The sequence below is a fragment of the Triturus cristatus genome, chromosome 12, assembly GCF_964204655.1.
Source record: "Triturus cristatus chromosome 12, aTriCri1.1, whole genome shotgun sequence".
Classification (NCBI taxonomy): domain Eukaryota; kingdom Metazoa; phylum Chordata; class Amphibia; order Caudata; family Salamandridae; genus Triturus; species Triturus cristatus.
Window position 1 is genome coordinate 121291212 of NC_140595.1, and position 13767 is coordinate 121304978.

Sequence of the window (13767 nt, forward strand, 5' to 3'; positions counted from 1 at the left end):
TTTGGCTTCAAGCGATATGTTCAGCAGCATATGTGAAACCTCCTGTTCAATAGCAAACATTTCTGTGGGCCGCTGGTGGATCAGAGGCTGAAAAAGATTTTTTTTAAAGATAGACACAACAAAGCTATTGGTACTCTCCAGAGGCTCCTTTTGTATGCCCCAAAATGGGGGTGGCTAAAACCACCTCTCTTGACTCACCAGCCACTTACCAGCATTGGCAGCAGCTGCAGTCAGTGCAGGGTCTCAAGGGGAGTTTACAAAGGAAACAATACCAGGGGCAGTGGTGAGGCACTGCCAAACAGACCGCCCTCGCAAAGCAGTGACTCTCTTACTGTTCCCCCAATCACACCGCACCTGTCGGGTGATGATTACAGGGGTTTTTCCCCATGTTGGAAGGAATCACCTCCGAACAGTGGGTCCTCTCTACCATACTGCATACTGTGTAGAGCTCACTACTTCCCCACCAAACATCCCACCCAGCAGGAATACCCTTGTCACAGAACATCAGCTCCTCCTTAAAGAGGTACAGGTACTCCTCCTCAAAGGAACAATAGAATCTTTGCCACTACAACACCATGGTAAAGGGGTGTATGCCCTACACTTTCCCAAGAAAGACAGGACACTGAGGCCTATACTTAACCTCAGGCATCTGAACGAGTCCATCCTGTCAGAGCACGTCTATAGGTCACCCTACACTGTGTCAGCCCCCTGATGCAAGAAGGCAAACTACATGAACGCTCCCAATCTGAAGGACACTTACTTCCACATACCTATCCACCCTGCTCACCACTGATACCCGGGGTTCGTGGTTAGTGGTCAGCATTATCAGCTACTCGTGTTGCACTTCAAGGTAACTAAGACCCCCCCTGGGGATTTACAAAATGTCTTGCCGCAGTAGTTGCTCATCTCAGAAGGTGAGGCATCCACATGTTCCCCTAGTTAGATGACTGGCTGATCTAGAATGTAAACAAGCAGCAATGTTTCTCCTACACTCAGTCAACCATCGATCTGTATAATTTAGATTTACACATCAATACAGTCCAAGTTCCACGTCCAGCCCCTCCAGGTTCAGCCCTTCTTGAGCGCACATCTTAATACTGTCACTGGTAAACCTTGCCCCAACCAAGCATGGGTCCACTTTCCAAACACTACTGCCTCTATTTCAGCCAGATTGCCACCCAACAGTTAGAACAATGATGCACCTTCTTGGCGTGATGACTTCTTGTATTGCCATTGTCCCCATGCAAGATTATACATGAATCCCCTACAAGAGTGCCTGGCACAAGTGGAGTGTCAATGGGATGATCTAATGTTGATTTGGGCCACCTACCATCACTTCCTGCAGTGGTGGAACAGCAACAACTTTTTGCAGAGCCGGCCCTCTCTAGACCCAGTTCCGCAGGTGACCATCTCTATGGACACTTCCTTTAGGGCCTGATGGGGGGAGGCGCATCTAGAGCAAATGACTGTCTAGGGCCTGTGAACATCCCATACATCGGGCCTCCACATCAGGTCCAGCACTAGATGGTCCTCGTCATAATAGACAACATGACAGACATGTATTAGCTGAAAAAATAGGGTGGCACACACTCTCTACTGCTGTCAACGCACTGGCGGAAAATTTGGCGTTGGCCATAGGATTTATCTGCTCGCAGTTTGCTGCCGGGAATGGACAATGACTTTGAAGATTTGCTCAGCAGGATGCTGCAACAAGCCCACGACAGGGAACTCCACCCTCAAGTCTGACTCCCATACTTCCGTTGTTGGTGGTTCCCAGGTGTGAATCTCATCGCAACCGCCCAAAGCGCAACAATGTCAAAGTTTCCCCTCCAAGTTCCCACAATCCATGCGCATTGCACTATGAATGAATTAGTCAGTTATATCAGCCCATACTTTTCTGCATCTCCCACTCCTTCTGTTTAGAAATTTTGGCAAACATCTTTCACCCTCACCCTGGTGGCTCCCACGCGGCCACCCTGTTTCATGACCCTTCTAGACTTGTCAGTGGTCCCTCACGAGAAACTGCCAAACCGACCAGATCTTCTTAAGCAAAACCAAGGCGGCATCTGACATACAAACCCCATGCAGCTCAATCTTACATTCTAGCTCCTGAAATCCTAGAGTTAGGATACCTTAATCTCCCTACAGGATGCACATCTATCCTCAATGAGGCATGTAGACCCACAACACACACTTTTTATGCAGTCAGGTGGAAAAGGATTGTCCACTATTGTCTTCCCAAATACACAGATCCACTCAAACCAGTAGTACATGATATAGTTTGCTACCTTGTTCACCGTCACTCATCAGGTTTGGCTTACACTTCCATATGCCTCCACTTTCAAAACAGAGAGTTCTCTTCCCTCTTTAGAGTCCCAGTCATCAAAGTTTTTATGGGAAGGCTGAAATAAAATATTCCATCCAGGGTTCCTCTCGCCCCAGTCTGGAACCTCAATATCGTACTTACTCAACTCATGGACCCTCCTTTTGAGCCTCTAAACTTGTGCTCACTATTATTCCTATCATGAAATGTTACCTTTCTGGTAGCTATCACGTCTTTAAGGCCATTTAGCAAACTTGAAGTTGTCACTCGGCAAGAACGCCTCTTCCAGATTTATGACAGAGTTGTTCTTACGACCAACCCAAGGTTTCTCCCAAAAGTGTTATCCCCTTCCACCTCAATTAAAACATTGATCTTCCTGATTTTTCTACAGCCCCAATCTGTGGCAAAGAGGGCCCTCCATCTGCTAGGTATCAACCATGGCCCCCTACATCACATTGATAAAACCATGCCCTTTTATAAAACCCAACAACTGTCTGTCGATTTTACCAAACCACAGAAAGGTCCCTCGTTGTCCAAAGGGGGCGTAGACAGATGGCTTGTCAAATGTATTCAAACTTGCTATGCTAAGGACAAAAGTCACTTCCTGCCCCACCCTGACCACACTCTACTTGTAAGAAGAGGGTCTGCCTCACCCCGACCACACTCTACGTGTAAGAAGAGGGTCTGCCCCACCCAGACCAGACTCTACTTGTAAGAAGAGGGCCGTTATGGCCTTCCTTGGCAACATCTCCATAGCTGATATATGTAAGGCAGCTACTTGGTCCACTTCACACACATTCACCAAAAACTATTGTTTGTAATGGTTGAAATGGAGTAGCTGAAGGTTGAACCCAGTTCAAGAGAAGTGATTTTGTTCAGGTAATCTTGTTACTCAAGTGTGCATTAGATGAGTGTTAGTGCTGGAGGAAGGGTCTTGTACTGGCATTGTCGTCTGCAAGGTTTAACTTGCAGTCAACTATTAGAGATTTCCCGTTCTCAGCGACTGAAATTTCTGACAATTAGAACTGAGCGAGTGTTATATTGTGACATGCTCACCTTGGTGGGATGACCAGGTGAAGGGGCGTTTGGTATGGGGTTTCAGTTTCTGTTAATATTGTAGTTAGCTTTTCTCGAATGCAGGGATATTGTAATTTCCAACTGTTTAGAATTTGTTTCTTTTTTCAAGTCCCTTGTGGTTTAGCTGCAAATGTAAGGCTGCATAGGTGTGCAGGAGGCAAGTCCTAGTTGGGATCTTTGGAAACTGTCAGTGCACCATATTCACTGAAAATTGATGAAGATAGTGGGGCTGTGCCTTCAGTTTGAGGTCACCTATTTTGGTACTGAAGCGCTCAAGTGCAAAGAGGACCATCTGACCTTTACATTTTCTGTAGACACACTAGAAGGCATTATGGTACTCGTGCTTGGTTGTTGATTATATTGAATTGAATTGTAGAGATTAAATAACATAATATACCTCATGTTGTGAATTGCTTCAATACACATTGGTTTCTTGGACAACGATGAGGTGCACAAGGCTTCCAATATGGTGTATGATGTGCTACTGTACAAAAAGCACAAGCCGAAGCAGAGAGTAAGAACAGATGTAGTCACACATATCTACTTTTTAAGAAAATTTATTTATTGTAGGTTATCTGTATCATGCAATTGGAAAGAGTCGGACTTCCGGTGCTCTCAGAGCGTTTAGCGGATTCTCGATTCTTAATCTTGCAGAAGTCGAGTTCTAGAACTTAGCTGAATAGAGAGAGAGAAAAACTTTGGCCAGTCTACAACTTCTTGAAGGGCAAAATTGCCAAAAGAGAGGCCAACCCAGAGAGTAGTCTTGTTTGGTGATAGGTGCAGACATTAAGTTAAAGGAAGAGTGGTAAAACTCCATGGATTGCTCAACCTGTAATGCACTTAGTTTTACATGTGAAATGCACAACTGGAAATAAGTGTAGGCTTATCAGGGTCAGAGTGATGCAAGTCGAAAAAAGCGAAATTGAGGTAGCTGCATTTTGAAATCTTTGTAATGTGCAAAGTAGGAAGAGATGGGTTATCCTTTGGTTTAGTCCATGTCTGGAAGTACTGAGGTGATGGTCACTTTTACTTTTTGAGGGAAGCTTAGGTATGGGGAAAAATTGGGGAATCTTTCAAGTGTTCTTTCCCATCCTGCAACCCTCAGTGTAAGCCCTTGATTGCTTTGACTAAACACCTCCATCCGTTTCACAAAGATCCTCTGTTGAGCGTCCGGTGATATTTTGTGACGCTGTGCCATACTAATCTGCTTTTTATTCAGGGTTTGATGGCTCACTGGATCAATACAGCGACTACAAGAATCTCTCTTTATCTTCATGGGCGCAGAAGGGCTTACACAAAAGGTCGCATCATGTGAAAGAACACTTGAAAGATGGGTATACACTTATACACATCTGAACGTGGTTGGATAAAGATAGACTTCTCCATGAAAGCAGTAGTCTAATTTAAAAACCCTGCTGTTGACCATATACTGAAGTTTGGATGCTAGGTTAGAAGTATTTGATAATTTATAGAGGTGTGCTCCAATGAACGATTTGAGGTGCCTTGGGGTTATCCCTGCTTTTGCTGTGCACGGTGAAATGGAAGATGGTTTGAACCTTGAATGCTTATAGTGAGAAGGCCACATGCATCCTGATGTCCTGCTATTACAGGCCACTCATGAGATGGGCCCAATCAGGAGCAACAGCAGGGGGACCAGTAATGGTGGTGTTGAGTTATGCAGATCAGAGGGAATGCATTCTCAGAGGAGCAGGGAAGTAGAAGGAAATACATGGTGTAAAGGCTCATCTCATGATGTTCTTTGATCAACATCAGGACAAACTGGCTCAGAAAATTGACACATTCAACATAATAAAGTTTTGATCAGCAATTAGTGGGAACCGGACATTATACAAGTGGAAATGTTTTGTATGATGGTTGTAGGAACATTAACTTGGAACAAAATGTTTTACTGAATATGTGATGGGTACCATTTCCATCTTCTTTTGAGATCTTTAGTAAAATGATTTTAAACTTTAAATCGTTTTGTAGTCCCTGTTTTCACATGGACCTTTTGTAACTTGTAACCACAACCCTTCATATGTTCTCCAGGCTAGAGATTTTTTTTAGGTTTAATGAGTATTGATGCCACGTTGGGAGAGGTTGTGGAGCTGAGTCTTAGTTGACCTTGCTTGCAATAGTTTGGCGAGGATTCTGGTGCTGGGTCCTAATGGGTTTCTGGATGAAGCTTTTGGTGGGGGACGTGGTAATGTCCGAATTCTCTTTTTTCTATCTGGGGGGTTTGGGCAGTTGTATAAACTAGCAGAGTTCGTATCAGAGTTGCAGCAGGAGTTTTAAGATAAATGTATACCATGAGTCCATGGGAGATTGAAGCTGTATGGCAAGTGTATGCTTTCGATTCACTTTGACCTGCCCCATTGGGTGTGCTAGAATGGCTTATAGAAGTTCTTACTCCATCTTTTAATTGATATCTATTGATAGACTGAGATGCTCCTAAAACGTCTTTGCTACACTCGTGTCTGATTGTATCCCATCACCCTATAACACATGCCCCAAATATGTAACATTGTGTACTTTGAGTTGACACTTTATTACTTGTCAGAAAGTTCTGTCTTCCCTAGATGTTGTTTTGGAAACACACTACTGCACTCGTACTTTTGAAAATATTCTGCTTAAAACTCTCAAAAACTGCTCTAAGCACAACATTCTTTCTTCATTATCAATACCCCTTTTAGTTTCAGAAATAATTAAATTCATCCAAAGTTGTCATATATGTATAGGCTGCCGGGTGGTTTTCGAGAAGATGTATATTTCATTAGCGTTTAAAGGTTACATGAATTCTGGCATACTGTGAATAAATTATAGAAGAGGAGGCCTAGGGAGCAGCTCTAAGTACCTATGTTCTTGTTTGTAATTATGTTTATAACCTTCTTTCATTCCAGCAAACCTCTAATCCAGACTCTACCTTCTCTCCTGGGAACCTGCAAGTGTTTGTCGCTGACCTTTTTTCAGCTGGGACCGACACATCTACCACCACCCTTAGGTGGGGACTTCTGTACATGATTGCATACCCAGATATCCAAGGTAAGATGTGCAAATTAATAACATGGTGCTCATTTATGAAAACACTGATATCTAGAGAACCAGAAGCATACAGGCGGGCTGATGGTGACAGGCCCACACCATTTTCTTTTTTTTTGCAGAGATAAGGTAAATGCCTCCTTCCACTATTCTGGCTTCCACAGTGAAAAACAGCAGAAAATTCAGACCAAGCATATCAGTGCCAATTAAGAAGAAAAAAAAGAGTCATTATCGAGAGAGAGGTTTCTTGGGAAAGGTGATGGGGGTGCAGACATACATTAAACAAGGTCTTCGGCAAACTGGTGACAGTTATTGTAACAGAGCCCACCCACCATTATGCATGGTGAGTGAGACCAGGAAAATCACTACCACCGCCCTTGGACAAGGTAGGGGTAGTTATTGTAACAAACTACATCCCACCAGTGAACAAGGTTAGGTATATATGCCTGTAATGCTCACTCCCCCCCCCCCACCACCACCACCACCAATAGGCAAGATTGACGTGGGGGAAGAAAGATGGGGCTACTACTAGTTATCCCATATTCTCTTTTGAAGCCTCCTTTCGTTGCCTTTGGGCAAGATGAGAGAAAACCTCTACCACTGGCATTGGGGACAAGGCAGGCATTGCAAACCAAAAACATCCTCCTTAATCCTTGCCCAAAGGAAATATGTGGAGAACACACTACCGGCGACATTGGGCAAGACTGGAGTAAACAACTACCCTCTTGGGTATGCTGTGATGATAAAGGCCTATAATGGCCCAAGTCTTTGGTCTTTCACCCTAAGCCAATGTTTTTTATTGTCATCCTGTGCCAATGCACTCACCTTCATACATCCACAAAACCAACATTACACTGTATATCACCATCAACACACAAAAGGGAAAACATCTAAAAATTAAGGAAATGTTGACAGTGGCTATGACACATAAACTTGGAAGCCATGAAACTAAAATAGTTAGAATACCAGCTTCCCGTAATCTCCCAATTCACTGTACTAACTCTATCTTCACTCCACCCCCAACATCAAACATCCAAATTAAAAAAACATAGGACTTATTGTAGGACACTTAATAAAAAGTCAAACTGCTGTAATTCCAGTTCACAGTTCCCACCTCTGGGGTGTTGTCTGACTGCACATTTCAAGTTGAATTAGTCACTGTCATGATATTCTTTGTAATGCATTGCAATAGGATATTTGTTTTCTCCCTTAAAATGATATCAGTATGTTGTGTAATTCTAATTCCCAATTTCCAAATTGTGCTGTCTATATAAAGCTGGCCACAAGGGCAATCTAGCTGACTGCAGTAAAGCTTGGGGCTATCTTCTTTGGGTACATGTTTGACTCATATTGTCTGCTGTTCTAATTAGAACAATTGTGTTTCATGCAAATACATTCACCATAAATTATAGCTCTTATCTAGTTATAGCATTACCTAACAGAACAGAGTTAGAGGATATTTCCTTTAAAAAGAAAGATGTGGCAATAATGTTCTCAATTATAGAAATATGCTAAAAAGGGTCAGTTTTCACTATGAAAATGTGGTGTGTCCACGTTGCGTTTTGGGCCATTTCCTGTCGCGGGGGATTCTGGGTAACAAAACCTGGTGAGAGGCACACAAGTCACCCCATCCTGGATTCCCCTTGGTGACTAGTTTTAAAAAATGTACAGGTTTGCTAGGTGTCCCTATGTGCTGGCTGCGCTAGGGCCCAAAATCCACAGGTAGGTACATTGCTAAAAACAAGGCTGTGCCTAGTGGGCTTTCTGCCACACTGGGGGGAAATCGGGGGGAAGGTTGTCCCGATATGCCGCCAAGGGGGGCAGAATGACTGTGGCTATTTTTTTGGTGGTGGGGGCATTCTGGGCAGCCCCCACGTACAACAAAAGCCAGCGTAATCGCTGATGCCTATTGGGCTTTTTGTCACCCCCTTCCCCCCCGGGGGCAGATCAGGGGCCACTTCGTCATGAGCACTGAAAAGGTTAAAGTGGTAGTTCACCAGCCACTCCTTAAGGCGGTTTCTTTACATGAGGGGTTAGTGACAGAGACTTTAGCAGATACCCTTCCCCCAGCCCGGAAGAGAAATAAAAAGAAAGTTGTCCACTTAACTTAGATCTGCATATAAGTACTTCGAATAATGACAATTGTAAGGTTAATTCAGTGAAAACCTTGGTTGACAATAAGGTCCATGTTTTTGTGGACAAGCTTTATGTTAAAGTCGAATTGCTTATCAAGGGTCTTTTTGAGACCCTATAATCATCGTCTTAGCAGTATTGAACAATCAATCCTGGCCATTAAAAGGAAAGCAAAAACCTTTGTTCAGACCCAGCTCGACTACCACAGAGGATCCAGATAAGAATACATTTGACAACGGACCTACCAGGGTGCGAAGCAAGGTGGGGAAACTAGTTTAGGAAAGGGTGTTGAACCACGCCCCTGATTTGAACAACCTTCATGCCAGTCCAGATTACGCAGGGAGAGACCTTCTCTCACAGGATCTCAAGGGAACATTATTACGTCTGAGATTTTTCATTGGACAACCCAAATCCTGCAAACAAGGGAAGTTGCTGTCAGTTCCATAGTCTACCACCGCTAACCTTCACTAGCCTACCCAAATCACTCACCCAGTTTGAACTCAGGAGTTAGTAACTTACCTCCTGAAGCCATTCTTTTTGTGGTCATCCTAGGAAATGTGTCACCTTTGAAAGAAAATGTACTCAAAAGTTATACACGGCTCAAAATTAGGTCATACACTGGATAAGGTTGCACTCTAACTTGAGATCTAATATCTATGAGTGGGTCAAAATGGTAAGAATAGTGAATTGGCTAGACAAAGACACAAAAACTTTTCTGGAGCTGTGTGGTGATGAACGTTAATAGGCTCACAGAGGTGGCTCATGTTTTGGCTTCTATTGGATTGTCAAAAGCAAGCAAACCATCATCTATACTGGCCCTTCTGTTAGGCTATTTTTATATGCCTGAGGCGGTATGCCCTACCTCTTGGAAGCTTGTACAACATCAGGGTAACGCTTCATGTAGGGGTTCCCTATCCCCCCCCCCCCAACTGAATACATTGCATAGATATGCGCCTTTGATCTTCTTGGACTTATGTGATTGACTCCATTTGTAAGAACCTCATTGTGATGTTATTCCTAAGCGTGTTTCTTCTTCTCCTAAAAGTCCTCTTGAGGGCCCATTTGTATTTACATTTTGTGAACTTAAGCTCCAAGATCAAGGACATGATTTGGCTCAAATGTACTATGAATTATGATGGGATCTGTCTACAGGAGACTTGGGCCACCACTAAACAGCTTTTTTGGAAGGGTCCTATCTTATCCCTGCAATTGAATCTCCTTTTGAAAGGGCCAAGGAGTGTCTAGCACATTTTATGTTATTGACAGTTAATGGTAAGATTGAGGAGTTAGCTACTGGGATGTCCACATTGCAGGCATTGAACATTTCCCTTACAGGCTTTACGATGATAACTTTTTTGAACTCCTGTAATGGGAGAACAGCATCACATAATCTCCACGCACTGGGCTCTTTGATTAGTAAACTTGAAGAAAGGAAGAAGGTTGTGGCCAACCTATTTGTGGCAGGGGATTTTAATATCCATGTATGCGAAAGCTTCTAGGTTGCTTTAAGCAAGCCCTTAAGATGTATGATCTCGGAGGGACTACACATGGGACACTGTAGTAAGGGGAGCCTATTAAATGCCATCAGAAACAAGTTTAATCTTGTTTTCTCCATGGATAAGTTGGTCACTTCTGTATCATCATATGTTCCTCCAACTTTTAATGGTAGAGGCTGTGACTCCATAATAGATTTTGTTTTTGTTTTCAGCCCCTTTGTTTTGAATGTGTATAAAGGAAATCCTTCAAAGCTCTTATGGTGACCACAACCCAGTTTGTTCATCGTTTGATTTTGTTTCGTAAAACTTTATTTGGCTATCAAAACAGTCATAAAAGTGCATATAGAATAACACAGTTAAAACAATTAAAATCTTTTTTGATATGATACATACAATGATAATTATAAAATTCATTTGCTGCGCTGTTACATAATACTTTTCCTCAAGTTGATAAGATTTCAAAATAAATAGGTCAACATTATAAGATACAAAAGGTTCACTTAGAGTCACCAGATATTTCATTGCTACTTTGTGACCTAAACTTCTGTGCAAGAAGCACAGGTTTGAGATTTTTAAAAAACTGAAATTCTGATAAAAGTTACAGAACAATAAATAGTGCAATGTGCTTTGTTTGCTTTGGTTGTCACAAGGGCAAAGAGCCGTATCGGGTGGAAGGGACTTCATAGTTGGAAAAACAACTAGATGGTGCACAGTGCCCCATCTAATTCTTACCAGCACAAAACGATGATGCATATTAGTCACATATCATAATTAGCTATTTCCTCCCTCCTCCAAGTTCAGAGACTTATAAAAGTTTGTCTATCATTGATTTGGTTGCGGCCCATTATTATGAGAAGACAAGGGGATCAGGTTCAATTGTTAGCAACCAACCAGGGTAGAAGAATTAGATGGGCCCAAGTGAAAACAAAGCGTTTTAAGCAATCTCTGTTTACTATTTGTGCAAATTATTTTTCTACCTGTATAGACGCTGAATTCTCTAACCAGGTGATTTTTAGGTGCCTTTAAAAGTATATTCCGAAATGCGGCTTATGTCCTCTTTTTGCCCGTAGCCCCTCAAACTTTGTCTGCACCCAAATGGTTTAATAGAAGCTGTTGCATTAAGAATATTAAAGAAAGCTCTGAAAGATATACCTATAGGCACAGCACGTATAGTAGTTTTTCGTACTATGTATAAGTCCAAACTCAGTAGACGCAAGAATGCCTTAAGAGATATCGCCTGGGATAATTTATTGCAAGCTAGTAGTTGGAAAAACAGTGCCACCTTCAGGCGAATCATCAATCAAACTTGTTTTGCTGAAGACGATGTACTTGCACTATGGCATCATATCACTGCTGATAGCTGGGTTGCTCATTTTGAAGGGATAAATACCTGTGTTTCCTCTCCACTTGACAATGAGGCTGGGCAGCCTATAAAAGGGATCTTGAAACTAGTGCTTACTTTAGATAAAGTCAAGAAGGGCATTCTAGGCCCGTCTAAGAACAAGGCCCCTGGACCCTGATGGGATTCCACCTTTTCATAAGCAAAACGATGATATGGGGTCCAGTTTAAACCCAGACTCTGAATGCTGCAGTTTGGGAAGGACCGCTTCTGTCCTAGGCCACATCTATTATTGTATCGGTTTTCAAAAAAGGAGAGAAGGATAACCCCCAATGTTATAGGCCAATATCTCTAATTGACTCACTATTAAAGGTCCTTGGGCGGGTACTGCTGGATAGATTAACCTCTTGGGCAGATGAAAACAACATACTATCTGATCTACTACAAGGATCCAGGCATGGCAGGTCCACTATCACCCAGTGCCTGATTCTGTATATGGTTATCAATAAATATACAGTGGCCCATCCAAAATCTATCCATTTTGGCATTTATGGGCCTTACTTCGGCCTTTGACAGAGTGAATCGCATCAAATTGTGGCAAATCCTTTTGTCACGTGTGGGTGGATCCGTCAATTGCCTATTTTTTGAGTTGAGGGATCTTCATGCAACAATGCCGCAACAGTTCGATATACCAATAATTCTGACTGTACCCAAGATTTTTAAACTGGAAGGGGGGTTCGTCAGGGGTGTATTTTAGCCCCTTTTCTATATACTTTATACATAAACAGGCTTGAACAGGTCTTAGTTGCAACCTGTGTAGATTATCTGCAACTAGGCACACACTCTCTTCCAGTACTGCTTTACACAGATGATGCCATTTTAATGGCCGAGACTGCAAAAGGTTTACAAACCCTACTGAATACATTAGTAGCTTTTATGGATCAGCTGGAATTATAAGTTAATTTTAATAAATCTTTTGTTATGGTGGTGGGACTCCACTCAACCAGGTCTACATTTTTCACTGTGGGGACCCAGACCCATTATCAAAAGTGAGGGCGTTTCCATACCTTGGAATTCTGTTTGACCCAAATTTAAGCTGGAAACTGCTGTTACATAGATCTCGTATGGCTCTGATATTTGGGGGTATGTTGATCATAAATAGCTCCAAATCATGGAAAATAAGTTCTTAAGGCGTCTTATATGTTTTCCCCAAAGCACTCCCTCATTTTGTGGTCATGAGGATTGAGTGTTAATTATGTCACTGATCTGCTAGGCCTGCACCCTCTTCTTTGATGGATTAATGCCTGGACAAGAGTCGAAACTAAGTTAAATTAGGATATTTTCAAGTGTTGTATTTCCTCAATTTTGCACTCAGTAGGCCCTAGCTTCAATATAGCAAGGAGTCGTTTCAAAGTTTTGGAAGGGTAGAGCTATTCACCAACCCGGGTGATATGCTAAAGGATGACAGTAAATGGCTGAAAGAACACTTTTTAAGGTGAAGGGTGTTGCATAGGGAACATGAGGAACTGCAAATACCAGCAGTACGTGGGTATGTTTTGTTGAATACAGCTCAATTGATGGAACTCTATCTCAAAACTGTGACAAACACTACTGAGCAATGTTTGCACACTAGATTTAGATATAAATTGTTGCACTTGTTGTTAACATCTCGATGGGGTGGCAAGTTAAGCTCATTGGGTCCTGGCAGCTGCGACCAGGTGTCTCCACAACACACAATGCATTTAACAATGATTTGTAGGTTTTATGATGAGCCCAGGAACGTTTTTATTATTCCCTTATTGAAGGCCATGAAATGTACTCAAGTCCGACCCGCTCTTATGTTTTCCAATTGTCATTTGATGAATTCCTTATTTTTAATGTTGCCTGCTTTTTAAAAACTACAATGAGATTGATGCATATCCGGGAAGATTGATTGTGTTATGCATTTATTTTACTGTTTTGTAATGATTAAGGTTTGTTGTATTTATTATTGTGATTTCATGGTTTAAAATTAAACCAAAATGAAGCTTGACTTGAGGATTTGATCCAAATTTGGATCTCAGGACCACTTTTTTCAAATCAGTGGGACCAGGCATTGCTCCTTTTAAAAGCCACATTGCAGCAAATAATAACGATTTCCTTAGAATAAAAGAAGGTAATTATTTTATAGTATTAAATGTGTCATTACTGTTTACGTCTTATTATGGCTTAAATAGGAAACAAATCAGTCACACAGGAAGAATTTAAAATCTTACTTGATTGCCGACGTGTAAGCGAACATACATCTAGAGTAGCAATCAGTTATCCTTCCTCAATAGGGAGCCCTTCTAATTTTGCAGTATCATTATTACCTCTGTCCT

General features: G+C 42.1%; 1 protein-coding gene across 1 annotated transcript in view; it reads left to right on the top strand.

Annotated features, from left to right (window-relative positions):
* The window catches only part of LOC146772837 (cytochrome P450 2D17-like), a 191946-nt gene that overhangs the window by 129885 nt on the left and 48294 nt on the right, over nucleotides 1–13767 (top strand). The window contains exon 6 of the mRNA XM_085637807.1: nucleotides 6301–6442. Coding sequence (XP_085493933.1) covers nucleotides 6301–6442 — 142 coding nt within the window. The remainder of the gene's footprint in view (nucleotides 1–6300; nucleotides 6443–13767) is intronic.